Source organism: Neurospora tetraspora (assembly GCF_033439725.1).
Source record: "Neurospora tetraspora strain CBS 560.94 chromosome Unknown B0H65scaffold_5, whole genome shotgun sequence".
Taxonomy (NCBI): domain Eukaryota; kingdom Fungi; phylum Ascomycota; class Sordariomycetes; order Sordariales; family Sordariaceae; genus Neurospora; species Neurospora tetraspora.
In genome coordinates this window covers 1,044,572-1,065,829 of record NW_026944387.1, presented here as the reverse complement: position 1 = coordinate 1,065,829, position 21,258 = coordinate 1,044,572, and the positions used below count along the sequence as shown (strand labels likewise).

General features: G+C 52.7%; 6 protein-coding genes and 1 non-coding gene across 7 annotated transcripts; 6 read left to right on the top strand and 1 right to left on the bottom strand.

Moving 5' to 3' along the window:
• The first annotated feature begins 969 nt into the window (after positions 1 to 969).
• B0H65DRAFT_221162 (uncharacterized protein) lies at positions 970 to 3,893 on the top strand. The gene is made up of 2 exons (XM_062822051.1): positions 970 to 3,790; positions 3,867 to 3,893. Exon 1 carries the CDS (start codon positions 1,222 to 1,224, stop codon positions 3,664 to 3,666), a length of 2,445 nt encoding a protein of 814 aa, XP_062680293.1. The 5' UTR covers positions 970 to 1,221; the 3' UTR covers positions 3,667 to 3,790; positions 3,867 to 3,893.
• Positions 3,894 to 4,399: 506 nt separating this feature from the next.
• B0H65DRAFT_468433 (uncharacterized protein) lies at positions 4,400 to 6,329 on the top strand. Its single transcript, XM_062826960.1, has 2 exons — positions 4,400 to 5,684; positions 5,770 to 6,329. Exons 1-2 carry the CDS (start codon positions 4,479 to 4,481, stop codon positions 6,259 to 6,261), a joined length of 1,698 nt encoding a protein of 565 aa, XP_062680292.1. The 5' UTR covers positions 4,400 to 4,478; the 3' UTR covers positions 6,262 to 6,329.
• A 76-nt stretch (positions 6,330 to 6,405) lies between these two features.
• On the top strand, positions 6,406 to 6,477 carry B0H65DRAFT_t337. The gene has a single exon. It is a non-coding gene; the product is annotated as a tRNA-Met (tRNA).
• Positions 6,478 to 6,881: 404 nt separating this feature from the next.
• On the top strand, positions 6,882 to 8,613 carry B0H65DRAFT_468430 (uncharacterized protein). Its single transcript, XM_062826959.1, has one exon. It carries the CDS (start codon positions 7,352 to 7,354, stop codon positions 8,303 to 8,305), a length of 954 nt encoding a protein of 317 aa, XP_062680291.1. The 5' UTR covers positions 6,882 to 7,351; the 3' UTR covers positions 8,306 to 8,613.
• Positions 8,614 to 8,661: 48 nt separating this feature from the next.
• Positions 8,662 to 11,026, top strand: B0H65DRAFT_221076 (Phosphotyrosyl phosphate activator protein-domain-containing protein). Its single transcript, XM_062822050.1, has 2 exons — positions 8,662 to 9,862; positions 9,916 to 11,026. Exons 1-2 carry the CDS (start codon positions 8,919 to 8,921, stop codon positions 10,760 to 10,762), a joined length of 1,791 nt encoding a protein of 596 aa, XP_062680290.1. The 5' UTR covers positions 8,662 to 8,918; the 3' UTR covers positions 10,763 to 11,026.
• A 1,477-nt stretch (positions 11,027 to 12,503) lies between these two features.
• Positions 12,504 to 14,367, top strand: B0H65DRAFT_428386 (major facilitator superfamily domain-containing protein; the record flags this gene model as incomplete). The annotated part of the gene is made up of 4 exons (XM_062824756.1): positions 12,504 to 12,683; positions 12,802 to 12,932; positions 13,023 to 13,161; positions 13,246 to 14,367. 4 exons carry the CDS (start codon positions 12,504 to 12,506, stop codon positions 14,365 to 14,367), a joined length of 1,572 nt encoding a protein of 523 aa, XP_062680289.1.
• An 860-nt stretch (positions 14,368 to 15,227) lies between these two features.
• B0H65DRAFT_427738 (uncharacterized protein) lies at positions 15,228 to 18,232 on the bottom strand (the record flags this gene model as incomplete). The annotated part of the gene is made up of 4 exons (XM_062824706.1): positions 15,228 to 16,194; positions 16,253 to 16,700; positions 16,854 to 17,441; positions 17,500 to 18,232. 4 exons carry the CDS (start codon positions 18,230 to 18,232, stop codon positions 15,228 to 15,230), a joined length of 2,736 nt encoding a protein of 911 aa, XP_062680288.1.
• Positions 18,233 to 21,258: the final 3,026 nt, after the last annotated feature.

Genomic DNA, 21,258 nt, shown 5'->3' with positions numbered 1-21,258 from the left:
CAGAAGCCTACGGACCTCGCTGGGCACTTCCCTTGGCGGCGAAGGTGCTACACTGTTAAAGAAACTATGGACAAGTGGGGCCATGACGACGACCTCGACGGGTCCCGTTCCGATGACGATGACGGCAGCGGACAGCCTCCCGCTGCAAAGCTGCTGCAACGACATCGGAGCCTCTCATTGATTGGTCACAAGTTTTGTTTCAGCGACTTAGACGGCATGATTGGACCCGACAGCAATGGGGCCAGCGGGACCCGACTTGCAGCGGGCATCTAGACTCTTTGCCAAAAACATTGAAGAATCGGGCCATCAAGGTGTCCGGCTGGGGTCATGAGGGAGCATCTAGGAGCAGCCGTACAACCTATTGCTACATTGGTTCACGGCAGGACGCAGGACGAGCAGTAGGTAACAAAAGCACCCAGTTCCACAACAATCATATGTCATTTCGGAGCAAGCTCGTTTCTTTCAAGTCTGCGAATGTTTGTGATGCGCCGGGATATCAAGGTAGGGAAAGGAGGATACACAGCTTGACAGCAAAGAGAAAGATGAAGCGGTGTTTCAACACTGAAAGATCTGGTAAAGTTCACACTGCGTATGGGAACACGTAATTACACTAATGGAGGATGCGCAACGGCAATTGTGCCAGCTCAATGGCGCGTTTACAAAACCCTTGGCAGCCGTCGTGTAATTCCTTCATTCGAGTCCTGTACGAGGGCACAATCTCTGGGCGTTTACATGTAGAAGAGATAACTCTGGTACAACAAGATCCAGTCATGTCCATTCTTCATCCCGGGCCGGAGATCGGAGGCGGCACTCCCACAATAAGGAAAGTTGCCGGCACCTTCCGGATGGTATGGGTCCGGGCCTCCGCTACTAGGGTTGTAGTCCCCACCCCACCAAAGCACCCACTGTGGGGAGGAGAGCTTTAGCGGGACAGGCCCCGCGCAGCCCACTGAAGGATGTGCGTCGACTGTTGTTGGCGTTTGACGGGAAGCTTTGTGAAGCGCGTTTTCTTCTTCCATCTTTCAAGCTTCACGCGTCAAGCTCTCCGCGGCTTCGACTGCTACCTCTACAACAATTGAAGCTTTCAACCATACTTTCAACTGCCGAGCAGATGACTCATCCGTTGCTCGACCAGCGGAGATTAGGTTGGTGGTAATTATTGTGCTAACTGTGAATTGGCAGAACGAGCCATACCACAACAGCTGAGCAGAACAAAACACCATGGTCACTACCAGGCATGCGCAAAGCGGGGGTCGCGCTCAGGAAACGGCCACGAGTAATGCCCCCTTCCAGCAAGGTGATGACGATTCCAGCTCCTCTGACGACGATATACCAGCCGAACCCACCCCGAATTACAAACGAAATCGGAGCATGTTCACCGGTCCAACACTCCGACCTACGAAGAGGGTGCGAAACTCGCTCGAATACATTCATCCCTCCAAGAGACGAAAGACGCCCGGAAGCATAGTAGTGGCTGGTGATCAAGAGGAATCTGTCGAGGCAGAGGGAAGTCGGCAAGATGACGATATCGGCGAAGACGAAGATGCACTTTTGAGGCAGCAACTACTTGAGGTGGTCAACTCGTTTAGAGGTACAAAGTCGCGCGACCCTCCTATTCCTCCTACCGAGCCCCAACCCGAGCCCCAACCTTCCACAACTGGCGTGAAGCGCCGCAGAGGAAGACCTAGAAAACATCCGCTGCCGGTGATTGCACAGGACCAGGCAGCATTCAAGACACAACTATCACAGCGGGCATTGGACGAAATAGAGGCTCTAGCCGAAGAGACATCGGAAGCAGGGGGGGCCCAAACTCAGGAAAGAGATGACGTATTGGATTCTGTGGAAGTCGAGTACCATACAGCATTCGAAGCTTTGGAACCAGCGGAACACCCAGAGTCTCAGCTTCCAAGAGGCGTCGACGACCATGTTGACGATGAGAGACAACAAGAGGAGGAGGTCGAACCAGAGCAAGATGAACAAGAACGGGGGAAAAAAAGCCTACAAAAAGACAAAGACACCCTCGAGATAATACCAGAACAGCTGGAACAAGAGCCAGACAATGATTCGGAGCCAGACAATGATTCGGATCAAGAGTTTCCATCGCTCTTTGATTTGAAGAAGCGTACGAAGAAACAAGTACCTCCTTCAGCCCAGCCAGAACTGGGTCCGGAGCACACGCGTCCGTCACCAGTTCTCGGCAGCGACCCTGCAGACGAGTTTGCGAATGGGGACGATTCTCAGAACCAAGAAGACGACTACGAGGAAATGGAAAGCGACAAAGATTATGAAGAGGAAGAACAGTCACACGAAGATGAAGAAGAACAAACAGACAAAGAGGATGAGGCGAACAATCAACCCCCACGTGCCGCGCCAAATCGACGTTTTGCCACTCTGCCCCAAGACTCGCTGCAGGTGGAAATGCCAGGCAGTACCATCCTTCCGTTGCGAAATATCATGGGCCGCCCTGGCTGGACGGGCCTCAGCAAGGATTGGTCCAAGACCATAATACAGCCATACCGAGACCAAACTAAAAAACCGACGGCTACGCAACTAGTCAAAAATTTTTGCGGGCAACTATATGATCTCAAAATCCTTTTCGATCGAGCTCCCCGAGCGGCGTCCCTTACCAAGCAAGACGAGTACTGGGTGAGCAAGAACATCAAAACGTTGCAGGACATCGTGGCGAACGTGTGTGAGCAACATCTGGCCCCCAATGGGGTTACTAAGCCACACTACCGCCAATCATTGAGGCAAGATTTGTTCGAATATGGCATCCCCATGTTGATTTTGGTTTTGTCGAGCGCGTACTGTCTAGGTGAAATGGATGGAGGAGACGACGACGGTGAATACGATTTCCCTGGCTTTCCCCAATTTGGCACATTCACCACCAGTACAATACAATATCTCCTCCGCATCACCGGTTGGATCAAGCGTCTGGGGACAAGGCTGGTATCCGAGGTTTCGGACGACGAGGACGCCGAGGACGAGCATTTGGGCAATGTGGGAAGGTTCAAGACAAACGTGCTCAAGAGAAAGATCACAGAAAACAGGCAGCTTCTAAAGAAGCTCCTCGGCCCCTGGGACGAAACCTTAAAACAAGCGCTAAGCGACCTAGACAATAAAAAGATTGCCAAGGACGAGGCCATCAAGGGGGCTCGTCAGGCGGCCGAGGAAGCAGAGCTCGCCAAAAGGGAGGCCCAATATGCGGCATTCGCTTTGTCTATACAGCGCATTGGCTCACAACCATCACCCAGGGTGGAACAGTGGCAGTATACAAATGGGTCTATGGCAATGCCACGTTCATCGGGGGTAGTAACACCAGTGAGATCGGTACCCACACGTCAGCAGCAACCTGGGTCCCGTGTGTCAGCGACGTCGTCAAGACAGCCAAGGGTCCCGAGCACAGGGCCGACGTATTCTTGGCAGCGGCGCTCCTACAAGCCGAATTATCCCATGTGGTCGGACGAGAAGAAGAAATGGTTGTTGAACCAGCTACGGAACATTGGCCCTAGGGTCTCGGATATGGAGTACGAGGATTTGGCTGATGCCTTGCGGAAACCGATCACGGAAGTAAGGCATGAGGCATTAACGCTAAGAGCAGCTGCGAAGTCACTTGCGGAAGAGAGGGGGACCAAGGTCGAGTGGTGGGCGAGGGTGGATGATTAATATGATTATTTTACAGTATGGGCAATGGACTGGGATGGGAGTGATGAATACGGACGAGCATGGCAATTACTGATGATACACGGCGGATTTAATGTTCATGATTTGTGGGATTCGAATGATAGAGGTGCGTCAACACGTGTTAGCTTACAATATCATCAACCCCCTGTTCTGGAATGGGTTGACTGAAAAATCATTTTCAGGGCGAGCCATCTGCATCTCCCCAAGTGCTGTGTCCTTCTCAGTTTATGGTAACATTACAATGCGCAACGAATTGCCCAGGCTCTGATGAAACAAAGAGCTCCCAGGCCGCCTGTGACTTTTTGTGAGTATGGATAATGAGCAATCACTGCTTTGTTCCCAAGACTCCGGACTGAGCAATGCAGCGTCGTGGACAAAGAAAAGGGGCTGCCGCAACCGACATCTCCAGGGAGCTTCGTTCCCTTTCCGGATCTGGAACGAAACGACGAACAAACCACGGGCGATTGACAATGAATGAGGAACTTATTTTTTTCCTTTTCTTCTATCTATCTTCACCTGAATCCTTTTCCCCTAACACAACCTCGACTTTCAAAATCCTGCAGCAACCTCGAAGTTGATACAACTTCTATTTCGGCAAAACACCACACCAGCTCAACCAGACAAGCAAACAAACAAACAAACATCACCATCAGCTTCGACACTTGGCACCACAACCACAACCACAACCATCATCAACACCAACACACAACCCAACACCTCTCAACCTCTCAACCTCTCAACCTCTCAACCTCTCAACCTCTCAACCTCTCAACCTCTCAATCCCCCAAAACAAAATGACATCCCCCCCAACACCCCCTCCGCCCCCCAGCACCCTCACCACTCCCAACTCCACCGTCCCCCTCTACACCCTCCACAAAAACCTTTCACCCGGCCAGGGCCAGGGCCAAGCCATCCTCATCCGCCGCTCCACCGACGGCGCCATCCTCCTCGGCACCCCCTCGCCCTCCGCTTTGCTGAACAACCCTTCCTATGCGAGCAGCCATAAACAATTCTCCACCTTCTCGCCACCTTGTGTCTCTGCAGGTGGACAAGTTGACACAAACGTGGTTCGGGAGTTGATGAAGGGTGGTGTGCAGTTGGAGGCATCACCAGCTGGAGCCAGGGGGACTTCAGAAGGGATCGGGGCCCCCGAGGCCGCGGCTAGGGTGTTGAACCATGAGAATCTGGTTAGTTTGCATGGAGAGTGGGTGAGTGGGGTGGTGGATGGTGTTGGGGCGGTGTTTGGGTCCAGGGGGTTTGGGTTTGTCAATCAGAGCCAGATGGCGGGGGTCCTTGATAAGGGGGGGATGATGATGAAGAAGAGCAAGAGCGTGGATAAGACGGAAAGGTGGTTGGTGTGGGATTGGTGTGATGCGGGGAGCTTGAAGGGGTTGATTGAGTTTTATGGGGGGGGCGTGGGGGAGTGTGTTGTTTGGGGACATGTGGAAGCAGCAACGGGAGTTGAAAAGAAGAAAAAGAAGGGAAAGGGGGGTTTGCCTAGGAAAGAGGAATTGGGGACGGTGTTGACAGAAGGAAAACCAAGTCAAGTCAAACCAGGCGAGGGTTTCTTACCAGAGAGTCTAGTATGGCATGTTGCCTTGGGAGTTCTGCGCGCGTTGATGTTTTTGCACGAAGGGAAGCGGGACGTGGTAAGCGTGGAGAAGGATTCGACGGTGACAGGAAGCGGCGGGTTCAAAAGGGTGAGGAAGGTTCACGGACCGCCGGAGACAGAACCGGATTGGTTGCCTATCTTGCACAGAGATGTCAGGGCGGAGAATATCTACTTGCAGCATCCGAGGGGCGTGGAGACGTATGGTGCAGTGAAGCTGGGCGGGTTCGAGAATTGTTATGTTAGTGCGGCGGTGGTGATGGCGCAGGATGAGGAGGAGGAGTTTGAGAGGGTGCCGCTGGTGGCGATGGAGAGGGGGGAGGTGGTGGACGAGAAGGAGTTGAGGGATCGGTGGATGGAATGGGAGGATGAAGGGGATGGGATTGATGCGGTATGTTTCTTTCTTTTCTTTGACAATGGTCATGGTGAAGTAGGAAGTAAAGCGAGTGATGCTAACGAACCAACAACCTCAACAGTCCAAACGCCCCTACACCCGCGGCAACGACCTCTACGCCCTCGGCACCATCCTCTACCACATGATGGTCGGCCGTCCCCTGCCACCCGTCCCGGAGGAGTGTCATCTCTGCAAGTGTCACCACGTCCAGTTTTTGACCGGCGCCCCTGGCGAAAAGAAAAAGGCTTGCACCCACATGACCTGCGACTACCAAGACGTGAATCACGAGGTGGAAATTGGCCAGCTCATCAACACCGGTACCCGCGGGAAGTACTCCAAGAACCTGGCTGGGCTGGTGGGCTTGCTTCTGAGGCAGTATAGAAGCGATGAGAAGACGGCCAGTGATATTCTGGATAGGATCACCTGGAAGGCGTATGAGGAGTGGAAGACGGCCACACCCGATGGCAAGCTGTTCAAGGATGCGACGGACGATATGATGTTCAGGAAGAACAATGAGATTGTGGCGAAGAGGAATTTGGTGGCTCAGCAGAACAGTCGGCCTATGGATGTGTAGTTGGGAGATACAGGAAGATGGAAAGGGGGATGCAGATGTGTGAACAGGAAGATGGAAAGGGGGATGCAAGATGTGTAAGATGTGGTCATTGGTTTGAGATATAGAAGGGTAGTTTCGGGCCTGATTGTCATCAAACAGTTTAGAAGCTGCATGGCGCAGCGGAAGCGCGCCGGGCTCATAACCCGGAGGTCACTCGATCGAAACGAGTTGCAGCTAATCTTTTTGGTTTTTTCTCTGACTTTTTTTCTCTGACTTTTTGTTCGTTTGACTTTTTCCCCAGGATCTGCTGCTGGGTTGATACTGTGTAGCCCCGGTTTTCCCCAATCAAAGTGGAGAACCATCAATTCAAGTTCCCGGTTTCTTTTTTCTCTGCGTTCTTCAAAATGACTTGTTGACCTCTTTTCTTGTCTCGTGAATTATGGTATATAGCATGCTGAGCCTTCATTTAGACCCGAGTCACATGTTGCACGATATTGAAGACCATGGGGTACCCTAACCCTCGACGACAGCCCTGGAACGAGGCTGTGGGGAAACCTAATTTGAAGCACTTATCTTATCGATAAGTTACCGTGACCTCGCTCCCTCGCCTTCTCCACCACTCGGCTTCCATCTCCGGGTCTCTTGTTCCCAGTTCCACAAAGCAACGTTAAATTGTGACAGTGAAGACGGGATTGAAACAAGGCGACTTTGTGCCATTGCTCGACAAACATCATACGATTACACGACCTCTCTGGACAAACCTATACCGACGACACAACTCTACTGAAGAGACAAGAGCGTCCTCATTAAGCGCTCAAAAGTGCCGCCCTAGTAGTACCTCACGCACCTAGCTCGCCTCGGACATCCGCCGACCCCAACAACGGCAGTTCGTCCCCGACCCGCAAACAGCGAGACACCAAGCTCCATTGAACAACACAACGAACCCACCCAGCGATAAGGGTGTCTCAACGGACGATCGATCACTCCACGCTCTCTTCTGTGCCGCTTTTCTTTGTTTCCAAACATCATCTTGTCCAGAAAGAACCGTCCTCATCTACACGAACGATACTCGGCGCATAACCGCGATCCATTGCTCTCAAATACCCCGACAATGTCACCTCCAAACGCCCCTGGCGCTGGCGCTCCACCACCCTTCTCCTCGACCCCAGACCCCACTCCGGCGACTACAACGGCAATAAGCAACCTGATGCCTCCTCCCCCGCCTCTGCTCCTCAGCAAGCGCGTCACCGCTTTCCTCCACGCAAACCTCTCGCCATACATCCGAACGGCGGCGCTGACCACCCCCGCGGGGAAACTGCTCGCCCATGCTAGTAACGGGCTGAGCGCTAGCGCGCTGAGGCGACAATGCGCCGTGGCCGCTTCACTTTGGGGACTCCATCACCCGTCAGGCTCTGGATACGGTGGCGGCGACGCGCATACGGCAGAGGACCACCATGTGATTGGGAGTCCAACAGGGAGCACAGCTAGTCAGAGCACAGTTGGGACAACGAGGGGGGGCGCAGCAGGAGGAGGCGGGCTAAGGGCGCGGCCAGTGCCTGGACAGGCGGTCACGGTGCAAATGGACAACGGGCTGGTGTTTGTCATCAGAAGGCTGAGGTGCGGTATGTTGTTCATATGCATGGGTGGTGAAGAGGGACACGGCAATGGGAAACAGCCAGGGGAGACGGAAGCGAATGGAGAGGGGCCACCGACACCACATCTCGACCCTGGTCACCAACACCATCTCCCCTTGCGCGCAGGGCCACATCGGACACCTACATCATCGTCAGCGACGTCGGCGAGGTCGAAGAGGGAAGCCGATCTTTCTGGGGAAAACACACCCCTTAGCACATCCAACAACACGGCGCCGTCTGCGTCGACCAGTCAAGGCAGCAACACCAACGCCGCTAACAATGCCACATCAGCCGCCCGCGGTCCGTCAGCCTCGAGCGTCCGGGCAATGAGGAGACAGGTGGAGGAATTGGCGCGTTGGCTGGATGAGCGACTAGGCACGCTCCATGTTCCGGAGGAGGGCATTGGTCTTGGGTTTGGAGGGTCTCCTTGAGTGGAGTTGCGGTAGAAACAGCACAAATAACTTGATGACGACTTGGCGATGAGGCGCAAAAGCGAATACCATGGTTTGTAGTTACATAATATCTTAATAGAGATGTCTTAAGAGGAGGATGGGCAACCTAGCAAGACTGCTTGAAGAGAGGAGAGAGAGAAGGGTTCAAACAACAATCCAAAAACGCACAATGATGTCTCGGGATTTGTTGGCTTTCTTGAAGCGGCATTGCATCATACCCAGCGGATAGCCAAATGCAAGACATGTTTCGGTTTTGTACCAACTTGGTGACCTTTCGTGACATTCTGTTTTTGCCCTAGCAATCCATCTTCCATACTCCCTTAGATGATCAAAGGGTGACCCTCGCCCGAACCTCGGGGCTCTGTTTACGCCAACATGGAGTGTCCCCGGCTGCCCCTTTCCCACCAATCTGCTCCCCGCAAACCCCTATGACGACAGTGGGGTCCAGCGCTTATCGGAGCCCAACTCATAAGATACGCGTACACCTCGGATAGCTCTTCCCCCACTTGACAACTTCCCTTTGAACAAACAACAACATAAATCACAACAAGTCAGATCGCGTGTCTATTCCAGAAGACGAAATACGACCACCATGGATCCAACATTCAAACCCCCGCCTCCCGTCGGCTCCTCTCCAACAACCTTCCCACCCCTCCCCAAGCTCGAAATCCTGAACCCTTCCACCCTCCCCCCCCACCGCTTCCTCCGCCCAGCCAAGCGCATCAACGAAGGCCCCGACGTCTCGCACTTCCTAACCTCCAAAGCCTACCGCGACATTTGCGTTTGGATCCTCCAGCTCAACCACGCTCTCGTTCCGCGAATCATCAAGAAGTCTACCGCAGCTCCTACGACAGCTCCCAAGCCCACAGACGAACAGAAGGCGGAAGCCAATGAAGAACCACCCAAAGACGCCCTAGCGGCCAAACTCCAGTTACTACGCAAGAAGAGGGATGAGCAGCTGCTGCCCAGGGAAGAGATCAAGACGTTCCCTTTGCCTAGTTCTAGGGAAGGAGGGTTAGATAACCAGGAACCCGAATCGATTCAGAAATTACAGCGGTTGTTGAAGAAGGTGGAAGCCATCATTGACGAGGCGCCGCCTGATCCTGGTCCGAGACGGTTTGGTAATGTGAGCTTTAGGACGTGGTATAAGTTGTTGGAGAGCAGGGCGGATGGGTTGTTGAGGGAGTATTTGCCGGGAGGGGTTTTAAGGTGGGAGGGCGCGGGTACCACCAAGGAGGAGAGACAGAATAAAGAGGAGGAAGAGGGGACGGAAACGGAGACCGAGACCGAGACAGAGGGAGAAAGTGATAAGAAGACAAATGAGCAGAAGCCAGAGGTTGTGGGGCCTTTGGAAGAGCTCAAGGCGTATTTTCTGGGTGGGTTTGGGAGTGCGCAACGGTTGGATTACGGGACGGGACATGAGTTGAGCTTTATGATGTTTCTCGGTGGGTTGTGGAAGCTGGGTGGGTTTGAGGGAGAGGAGAATGATGAGGATGGGGAGGTTGAGAGGAGGATCGTGTTGGGAGTTGTTGAACCGTATGTCTATCCCTTTCCCTCGCCAGCCTACGATACTGACGGATACCTGACAGCTACCTCCGCGTCATCCGCCGTCTAATCCTAACCTACACGCTCGAACCAGCCGGCTCCCACGGCGTCTGGGGTCTCGACGACCACTCCTTCATCCCCTACATCTTCGGCTCAGCGCAATACACCCGCCCCATCTCCTCGCCCAACGAACCCACACCCCTCGAGGGCTCCGTCCCTAACGCCCCCAAGCCCAGCGACATCACCAAAGCCACTGCCGTCGAGCGCTACCGCACCGAAAACATGTACTTCTCCGCCATCGGCTTCATCAACGACGTCAAGAAGGGTCCCTTTTGGGAACACAGCCCCATCCTGTTTGACGTCTCCGGCATCAAGGACGGCTGGGGCAAGATCAACAAGGGCATGATCAAGATGTTCAACGCCGAGGTGCTTAGCAAGTTCCCCGTTGTGCAGCATTTCCCCTTTGGAAGTCTGTTCCAGTGGGAGAAGGATCCGGAGGCGGGGGTCCCCGTCCAGAGCGTACACATGCAGAATCAGCCGGTTGCTTCGGCTGCTTCTGCTGCGGTCACTGGTGGTGTGGGTATTCCTACGGAGAGACCGTCGGGGCCTGGGGGTGTGACAGGGACAGCGGCACCTTGGGCTCAGGCTCCTGCGCAGGCACCTGGAGCTGGGGCTGGCATGCCTCCCCCGATGACGGCCGCGCCGTGGGCAAGGTCATCGGGAGCGGGAGTTGGACCATCTACGGCGAACAGGTTCACGCCATTCAAGCCTAGTGGAGGGCCGGGAGGAGCCCCGAATACGGGACCTCCGCCGCCGGAGTCGTTCCCGAGCGGAACGCCGGGGACCGCGAGTAATCAGTTTGCGGTGACGAAGGCGCCGTGGGCTAAGTAGTAGTGGTGTCTGAACGCAAGTGGCATTAATGAAAAGGTGAAAATACGAGAGATGTTAATAGATGAACGATACCCATCACTTTGTCAGCTCAAAAGATCCAACAATTTCATACAGGTCGAAATCTACGGCAGTTCGGCACCGTGTGGTTGCGAGGACGTAAGGTACATCGGTTAGAACCAACAGTGGTTTTTTGTTTCAAACGATCCCACCAAAGATTGTTTTCGTGAAATCTTGAAATTTGATTTCGAAAATTATTTTCATTTCCAAATCACAGACTCCATGAAGTAAAATCCTTGACTTCAAACTCACTTCAAGAAACATCGTGAAGTCGAAAAAAGAGGTCGGCTCCCGGCACGTTAAACCCCACAACCCGCTATCATCCAAGCCATTCCACAAGATCATCTCACAGGCTCACAGCGCCGAGCAGCGCGGGGAAGAGCGCTAAAGCTTCGGACAAGCACCAAAGCACCCTCGGCGCACGCCGCCCAGAAGAGCCTTGAAAGCTTGACACCCACCACACTGCTTTATTAAGCTTCCTGTATTACCCGATCCGATAGCCTGGAAGCCGATTGTAAGGCATCCCAATAAGCCTTCATGCAGGGCAACGTCACCTGGACGACTTGGTCACACCCTTGAATTTTCCTTGAGCCGGTTCGGTTCAGCAACAAAAAAAAGCCACGAGGTATCGTGTGATACAGGAGAAAAGAGGGGTTGATGATAAAGTTCAAGAGAGAGAAAAAGAGAGAAAACGTGGAAGGGAAAGGAAGGTGGAAAGATGAAGAAAGGGAGATCTTAAACAAGAGGAAAACGATGGGATCCACGAGCTGAGATCTTCTCCACGTGGGAAGAGAGGAGTCTCTGAATGGAGCTTCGCGGAAAGTGTGGACTTGTGGATTGATTTCGGAGAGAAAGTTGTGGGGATAAACAAGGGGTTCCATGTTTTATGATTCTGTGAGTCTTATCAGATACTCTGAATTGGCGGAGGGCGAGACGGCGCCGAGATGGGCGGCGAGGAAGAGTGAGCATATGCAAGGCGATGATCTCTTGGGCCCCTATTTGCACGTACCTCAAAATATTCGTCGTTATCGTGAAAACCCAAAAGGTTTTGTTGGAAGCGAGGAGATTTCGTCAACTTCCTCAACACCCCCTTGTCGTGAGGGTTGCGCCGAGCATGGAACGCTGCATTGCAACTACGACTACGTTTTATGCGCAGGGCAGGCAGGGTAAGTAAAGTTGAATGGTAACTATCTGCCGCCGGACGAACATTGCCAGGGAAGTTACCAGCCCGTTTTTCCCTCAAACTTATACCAAAAGAGGAATGTCAATATTCGAATTCGCGTCCGCCCGCCACTTACCTACACACGTGCCGCAGTATCCAACTCCCATTCCTTCAGTTCTCGAGCCTGTGATTGTCCTCCTTTCTTTCCTTCTTTGTTCAAGTTCCATTGCCTCGGTTCTGGGTGAGCTGGGCTGAGCTGCCCGATAGCTACACTAGTAGCTTCAGGGTAGCTTTCAAGTTGGTAAAAGTTTACTACAGTTGATTGACAGCCTCTTTCTTCTTCTCTTCCTCCCTTTCACCTTTTTTTTTTCTTCTCCCCTTCCCTTTCATACTTTTTCTCTTTCAAACCTACCTACGACTGACTCTCCAATATCGCAAAGTAAGGTTGATATCAAGTCGAAGTCGAAGTATACCTTATCCGGTGTCGACTTATACACATCCCATCCCGGCGCAACAACAACAATGTTCGGACTCGGCCGCCAGCGCAAGGCCGAATCTGAGGCCTCAGCGCAACCCGTCGATCATCACAATGTCGATACCGTCGTCAACGAAGGACAAACGCGGGGAAAGACGAACTGGAAGAATCTCATTCCTGTGATTGCTTGTGGCGCTGGACTTTTTTCCGATGGGTATATCAATAATGTATGTCTTTTTCAGTCTCTCGTTACTTTTCTTTAAGCTGAATTACACTCGATGCAAAGCGCAAGACATTGCAAATTCGATAGAGGAAAGGGAAAGACTGACAAGAAGAACGCTCCAGGTCATCGGCTCCGTCGTCACCATTTTAGACCGAGAGTATGAGGACATATGGAGAAACTCGAACGCGAAGAAGTACGTGGGCGACATTGCGTTTGCCGGAACGGTGGTGGGAATGTTATTGTTTGGATATTTGTGAGTTCTCTTCTCTTCAACTTCAAAGTGCTTACTGGTTGGTGATGAAAAAGTGAAGAGAGTGATGAACTAACCAAAGGGGAAAAACAGATCCGATAAATGGTCGCGAACAAACTCCCTCCTAGTCTCAACCATCATCCTCATCATCTTCGCCGCCCTCGCCGCAGGAAGTTACTACAAGGGCGACGCAATCGGCATGTTCAACATCCTTACCGCCTGGCGCTTTTTCGTAAGCTCGCTCCCGTCCCCTTCCTCCCCATCCATCCTCTTTTGTCAAATTACCTATCAAACTAACAACCCCCCTCACCAAAAGGTCGGCGTCGGCATCGGAGGCGAATACCCCGCCGGCTCCGTCGGCGCCGCCGAAAACACGGGCGAGCTCAAATCCGGCCAGCGCAACATGTGGTTCATCCTGTTCACCAACTCGATGATCGACTGGGGTTTCGTCATTGGCGCCTTTGTGCCGTATGTCGTTTCCGCCGCCTGCCACAACGGCCACCTGTCGACCATCTGGCGCACCAGTCTCGGGATCGGCGTCGTTTTCCCCCTTGTGCTTTTCGTCTTGCGCCTCTTTGTGTCTGAACCAGAAGAGTTCCAGAAAAACAGCATGAAACACGCCCGCACCCCTTACCGGCTTGTCCTCAAGTTCTACGGGTTCAGACTGTTTATCGTGTCTCTGATCTGGTTCATCTATGACTTTAGTGCTTACAGCTTCGGGATTTATAGTCCCAAGATCGTCGCTAACATATATCCCGATGGTTCCCCCCTGACGACCATCTTCGGCTGGAACACCGTCATCAACCTCTTCTACATCCCGGGAACCATGCTGGGCGCTCCCGTCTCCGACCTCCTCGGCCCTCGCTACGCTCTAGCTCTGGGCGTCTTCCTTCAAGCCATCGTCGGCTTCATCATGGCCGCCTGCTACTCCTCCCTCGCCCAACCCGGTCGCGTCGCCGCCTTCGCCGTCGTCTACGGCATTTTCCAATCGCTTGGGGAACTAGGACCGGGAAATAACATCGGCCTCATCGCCGCCAAGACCTGCGCCACTGGTATTCGTGGCCAATATTATGGTCTTGCAGCCGCCGTGGGCAAGATCGGTGCCTTTGTCGGGACCTGGGTTTTCCCTTATATCGAGGCGGCGGGGGGAGGGGATGAAAGGTTGGCGGCGCAGTATCCGTTTTGGGTGTCGAGTAGTCTGTGTGTCCTGAGTGCAGCATTGGTGTTATTTTGCTTGCCGCATATTGGGCAGGATACGATTCAAGACGAGGATGCGCGGTTTAGGGCGTTTTTGGAGGAGAATGGGTATGATACGAGACAACTTGGGTTGAGGAAGGGGGAGGAGATGGGCATGGGGGAGGAGGGGGTGGAGGGGGTGGAGGGGGTGGATAATGTAGATGATGTGCCGGTTGAGAAGAGGGCTAGTCCTACTCAGTGAGGACTGGTGGTTACCTAGTTAGGTGATAGGGCTCGCTTTCTGGGGATTAAAGAGGGGGGTTGGTTGTCTTTGAGCGTGGAGTTTTGTCGAGTTAGTTAGTAGTTTGAGGCTGCTTAATGATGAGGGCCAGCCAGGGCAATGATGATGATGATGATTATGAAATGATATCCCGTACGTAGTAATTTGAAGTAGCACAATACATACTCATATGTCACTTCACGATCGATGTTTGGACAGAAGTTCGGAGTGTGACACTAAATTGAATTGACCAGAGGGAATCGCCTACCTACCTACTTTGCCTATAGACAGACCTAGACTAGACCAAAGGAAAGGGCTGTGAAGCCGCCCAAGAGACAACCAACCACCAGTGACACCTGAAGTGACTCCCCTATCTCCGACCATTGTACATACCCAAGGCACATAACTCCATATTCAAATGAGTGAATGTCCAATAATGCTATCGACAGAAGGAAATACTGAAACGAAAGGCAAACAAACGACCACTAAACAAAACTGAAGAGTCCCATGATGATGAAAAGCAGACCAGCCGACCGGCCCTTTCCACTTACCGTACAAAACACAAAGCCAGACCAGAACCAACCAACCGATGCACCCCTGTGTAGGCAGACCACAAGAACTCCCCGTTCCGGCTCACAAACACCAACGACCCTAGTACACCAAGTACACCCATACACCTCAAGCACCGAGTATGCTGATGTTCCACAGTCCGTCCGTCTCATTCCTCCCAAATGCCATGTACATACCTAATATCCGATCCAATCCATACCCATGCCATACCATCCATAAATCAACGTCAATCAGACCTCATCCCCTCATCCATCTATCCATCCATCCATCCATCATTGCTCCCCCCTATGCGACTCATGCACACTCCTAGTAGCACCACTTCCAACACCACTCCCGTGACCATGACCATGACCATGACCATGGTGACCATGATGACCACCAGCATCAGCAACCAACCTCACCTCCCTCGCCTCTCCCCCACCATACTGCCCTCCATACTGCCCTCCATATCCACCATACCCTCCTCCTCCACCATTACCACCATTACCACCACTCCCCCCCTCCGACCCAATCCCCGCCCTATAACTCCCCCCACCATACAACATCTCCATCAACTTCCCCTTCTGCCTCGTCCTGACGCCCTCGAGATAAACACCCACGTCTTCCAATCCGCGAATCTGCTCGTCAATAGTTAAAGTGGAGCTATTGACCGATCTCACCAAGGGGGAAACCAGTTTCCGCCGGAGGTTTTCGAGGGAAGCTTTAAGCGCCAAAAGTTTATGGTTGTGCTCCACCAGTATCCCCTTGTTGCGCACCGTCTTCTCGCGCACGTTGAGAAGCAAAAGCCGGTTGCGCTCGTATTTCTGGATATCGGACGCCTTGGCGCCTAGTATTCTCGTCCAGAGGGAACTCAACAAATCCGCGTGGAGTTCTTCTTGCAGGGAACTTTCGCGCACCACCGTGCGGGCTAGATTCAAAAATTGGTGGTCGATGGCTTCGAACAAGGCAAAGATGGCGAGCGAGTGCTGCAGTTCGTTGGTGATGGCCTCCTCGAGGACGGCGAGGAACTCGTTGAAGGTGCGCTGGAGGGTGGTCCTTGTGCGTTGAGGGGTGGACGGCCCGAAGAGGGAGGTGGCGATTAGACCGAGGCGGGTGGGCTGGGAGGTGTCGGGGTCTTCGAGGATGCCGAAGGCGGAGAGCAGGTTGTGGACGTTGTCGAAGAAGGAGGAAAGGGGGGGCGAGGGGAAGTGTTGGAGTTGGGAGAGCTCGCGGCGGGCCCAGTCCATTACTATTAGGATGCTGTTTGGGACTGTTAGTGTATGATTTAATGGCATAGGATATGAAGGGGAGAACATACCCATCGATGTCACCGTCTACGTTGGCAAAGAACTTGGTTAGTTCGATTGCTAGCGTCTTGAGACTCTCGCTCAACTCGTCCAGCTCCTTGACGATAATCGGCGCCGACGTGAGGTTACTGCTCCGAACACTCTCGCCTAGATCCCATACCGCCACGCCTGTCGCTTGCAGGTCGCCTACTTGCTGGATGCCATTCTCGGAGTAGTAGATGAGCGGCTCAAAGGAGCGCGCCACACCGGCCACCTTGACGAGATCAGGCACGGGGCTCATAGACGCCGGCTGAAAGAGCGACCGCATGGCGGCATAGGAAAGAATGGCTACGAGTCCCGACAGGAACATGGATGACCATGACCTAGTTAGCGGGCCGAGCCATTTGCGCAAGAAAGCAACGGCTGTTTCAATGGGTTCTGTACGCTGGTGGACTTCTGCCCTGACCGCGAAGCGGAAGTCTACAAGTGAGGGAGTTAGCCGTGATGCGTTCGGTTCAGATGTCTTACTTTCTTATGTCATGATCGATCTCTCATTTGTTGGGACTATGAAGGGTGATTGTGGATGATGAAAGGGAACAAAGAAATCAAACGAACAGTTATCAGGGCCCTTACGAGGTAACCCCCTCAAAACCATGCCCGCATCCTCCTCCATCGGTTCTTCCTTGATCTTGACATCGTCTTCCTCGATTACCGGCGCTAGCCTTTGGTGATGCTGCTGCTGGCGTTCGGCCTGCTTTTGCAACTGTTGACGCCGCGCATACTCTGGCTCTGGGCTCCTCTCCTTTTCAGGACTTAGGCTTCCCGTTGGTAACCTTGTCCTGATGGCTTTCTGCAGGATTGCGTCCTGGTCCATATCGTCTTCATTCATGCTATCATACTCGGGACTGGTTTCGAACTCCCTTGACCAGCCGCCGTTCCCTAGACCGCCGCCTAGACCGCCGAAACCATTCAGCAAGAGGGGGTCGATGTCATTGAGATGCGAATTAGCCTTGCGCCAGAAGCCGCTGCTCCGGTCGCCGTTGCCGAGGCGCCTCCAGGCTGGCGGGCTGTAGCCACCGTGTGAGGCTTCCCCGCCATCCGCCTCCTGGTCGCTCATGTCGCTCTCCGTGTCGTCGCTCCGGAAACCCGAGTGCACTGATGGGTATCCGAACGGTGTCGCCTGCTGGTGATGATGGGGATGCTGGGGGTGCGGAGTTTCGCCTTTGGCCGAAGTAGTCGGGAGGGGGATGCTGAAGAATCGGCTGTTGGTCCGGCTTACTGGGAGCGAGTGACAGTGCTCGAAGTCCTCCAGTGAATCGTCGAGAAGATGGTCGAGATGCCCTAGGTTCTTCGGCGGGGCCGCCGTTACAGCTGTCATGGTTGGCAAAGATTTGGCGCGTGCCGTAGCTGATGACGTGGCGCGCGCTGCTGCTGCTGGTGACTGGGCTCGGTGAAGAATCTCTGCTGGTGCGGTAGATGTTCAGTCGCAAGAGTCCTCCACTCTTTTCCTTGTCTCTTTCTTTGGTCAACTTTTCACTGCTGATGTTGCTATCGTTGCTTTTCTTCCTGCCAAAGAATTCGAGTAGGGCCGGAAGTTGCTTATCGGTGATGGCTTTCTGTTGACGTTGTCGGTAATGTAGTTCCCTTGTTTCTATCCCTTGGGCGCCGTCGTGGTCTGGATAATACTGTTGCTGATACTGATACTGTTGATAGCAGTCGTCCTGATGCTGAGAATAGTTGCGATTCCAATTTCGACGGTTTATCTCTTCAATCCCTTCTCGATATCTTGGGTCTTTGGGCGCAGTCGGGTATGCGCCAACTTGTTTGCGATGGCTGCCTTTGGCTTTGTCGAGAAAGTTGACGCGGAAGAACAAGGCCTTCAAGGAAGCGAGTCGCGGCAGGTAAAAGTAGAGAAAGAAGAGGAGGACGACAAGAGAGGCGACCCAGGCACTTGGTGCTATGGTCAGGCTTATGAGTGATACGTTGTTGTTGACGGTGAAGAGTGACTGCATCGGATCGAAGTGGTTGTCTCCCTCTGGGACTCGGGCGCAAGGCAGCAATCGCAATGGTCGCAACACCGATTGAAGCCAATTGCCTGCTTGCGCAAACGAGAGAATGAATCGGCGCTCTTCCTAACAAGTCGCTATCGTGGTCGCCTGGCTCTGCTGAGTATGCGCCGCCAATAGTCGTGGTGGTTTGGTCAAGGTATTAGGGTCCTCTTTGGGATATGCTGGACCTGGTGCCTTGAGATGTTGAGGTGAAAGATGGAGCAACTTTGGGATGATGCTGTGGATGGTGGTGGATGGGATGGATGTACCGTTCCTTCGATGGGATGGAATGCGGCAGCGGGGGGCGTTCGGGCGCTAAGGTTGAATCCGGAGGGGGAGAGAATACTTTTCCTGAGGCACAGAGAGGTACCGTTAAAGTGCTTGCATATGGTCAAGCGAGTGAGATAAGCCAAGACTGATATTCTAAACAGGGATGGTATGCAACCGCTCAGATGGGATTCGCTATCTGGTCGACACTGTATAGAATGAAGCTAATGGCCGAGTTGGAAATAGAATGGGTGAAATGGGATGTACAGACGAGGATCAAGATGCGCACGAGATGTCGGGAATGGAATGTGTGCGGTGGGGGGGGGGGGCGGGGGACATCGTCGAGGGAAGTCTCCATCATCTCCATCTCCATCCCCATGCCATGCCCATGCCCCATGCCCCATGCCCCATGCCATGCCCCGGTCGTCCCCTCTCCCCTCCACTCTTCTTGTCCTCCCCTCTTCCAATTCACTCTTCTCCTTCCTCCCCACCACACCACCATCTTCAACGCAATCGCAATTCATCAATGGCACATGGGTTACACAGGCAGAGAGAACCCTTGGACGGTCAAGACCAACAGTCCAACGCATCCACCCTCCATCCCGTCAACGGTACTCACGCATATGCGTTGCGGCGACAACATTTAAACGAAATGGCTGGACGAGGAATCTCCCGTGAGACACACATAACAACACTCCACCACCGAGTCGACTTTAACTGCTCCGTTTGTTTACGTCCCTTCTTGATTCGTTCGCTACAGTACACACGATACTGTACTGTACAGTCCAAAGGCAGTTAGTCCAAAGGGAGGATGGACAGAACCTCTCATTGGGCCATTATTGTCTACAAACTGGTGTTTCACCGCATCACTGTTTGTCGAATCGTTTTCCGATCTCTCCGTCTTGCCGGCCAGTGGTTATCCATCTCCTTCTCCCGTGTTGCCCGTCTCCCCGTCCGTCTTTCTTGTTTGGACCGTTGAGAACTGGTTCCGGAATCGGTGAGGGAGGTTGTTCCCTCCCTTCCATTTCCCTACTTTCCTCCCTTTTTCTTTTCTTTCTTTCATTCTTTCTTCTCATTTATCTTTCTTCCTCTCTTTCCCTTCTGACCCCTTCTCCCAATACATATGCTTCATAAACACAGCCACCATACCATACACCAAGTCCAAAATATTCATTCGTTTCCATCAACCGTCTGTCAAAACCAAAACGTCATCCAAGTGGATCCTCAACCAACCGTTGTCGTCCGTCGAACGGACCGTCGTTGTCATGTGAGTGGGGCATTTGGAAAAGCGGGGCAATTGGTCGGTTACGTATCGCCCCGCTTCTTAAACTTATCGATAACTGATAGGACGGAGTCTCGTCCTCCCCCCTCCATCACGACTTAACACAACGGACGGACTCCGAAGGACGAAAAGCAAAGAAGAGTTACACAAGACTTGACGCTTGAAGCCAACGAAGCCAACGAATCAGTTCTCGGTCGATTAACAGAGAGGTAGTCGATAGGAGAGGAAAAGAGAACAGAACTCGTTACTTTCCTTCGTTTCCCTTTTTAGGACCGTTTACCCCGGTACACAACCCCCTTGCTCAGTCTCTGGTCATACATACCCCCCTTTACACAGTCCTCACAGTCCAACCGACACAACAAGGGTACGGTTTCCCTTATCAGCTGACGATGGCTGAGCACTCTTCATGGGCTTCATAATCTTCTCACGTGAACGAACCCAGTGAGCCAAAGAGAACCAAGCGAAGAGAAGGAGAGAAAAGATAACGGCAATTCTCGGTTAGCTGAGGACTCTTTTTATCTTCAGAGGCTTCTCACGTGAACTCTCAGTCCAACCAGGGTGAAGAGGAAGTGACATGGTGAAGATATCTATAATATAATGACGGGGTACCACACCTGCACACCTTCAGGTCGGGTGAGGTTGTGAGGCAGATCAGATCGTCGAGATAAGAACACTGCTTAGCACTCTTGGACTCTTAAGTAGTGATGTAGGTATAGGTACCTAGAACATTATCAGATCGTCATTCATTCCATGAGGTGACTGCAGTGTGTTCTCTTCACTTCATCCCTGTCTGTAAATGAAGATCGATCCTAGGTATACATAGTATCTACGAATGAGTGGGCTTCAAACGGCCGTCAGGCTGCTTGCTCTATTCCAGGACCGCGTGGCGGAATGGATATACGACCGGGAGCTAACTACTCGAGATAGTACGGAACTCTCTCTTCATTCCTGCATACCGGTCTGTAGAGATCGATCAAGAGTAGTTGAGCAACAAGTCAACCGACACATTCGCACACAAAGACAGTAGTAGATGGAATTGGTAAGAGTAAGTGAGAAGAGATTTAAGTATCGTACTAGTTTACGTAGGTATCGATCGTACTGTGTAAAAGACTTATTACTCCAAAACGACCGATCGCTGAATCTGGGTGAATACATAACCTCACCACCACCTCGAACCACTTTGCAAGTCGCCCGTTTCGTCGTTACCTGCTTTAGCGAACCCAAAGTTCCTTTGTAATAATTTGATATTACGCTTACTTTTTATTCCTTTCTTTTCTGGTTTCCCATGCATGTTTTTTCAGTTGCCGTAGTGTTAACCCGACTGCCCCATTACATCCACCATTCGTTTCCCTTCCTGACTATAGCGCCATTCCCCAAACCACAACAGTAGCCAGTGTCTTCCGCAACGATAACCGCAACTCCATCTACCAAAAAAAAGCTT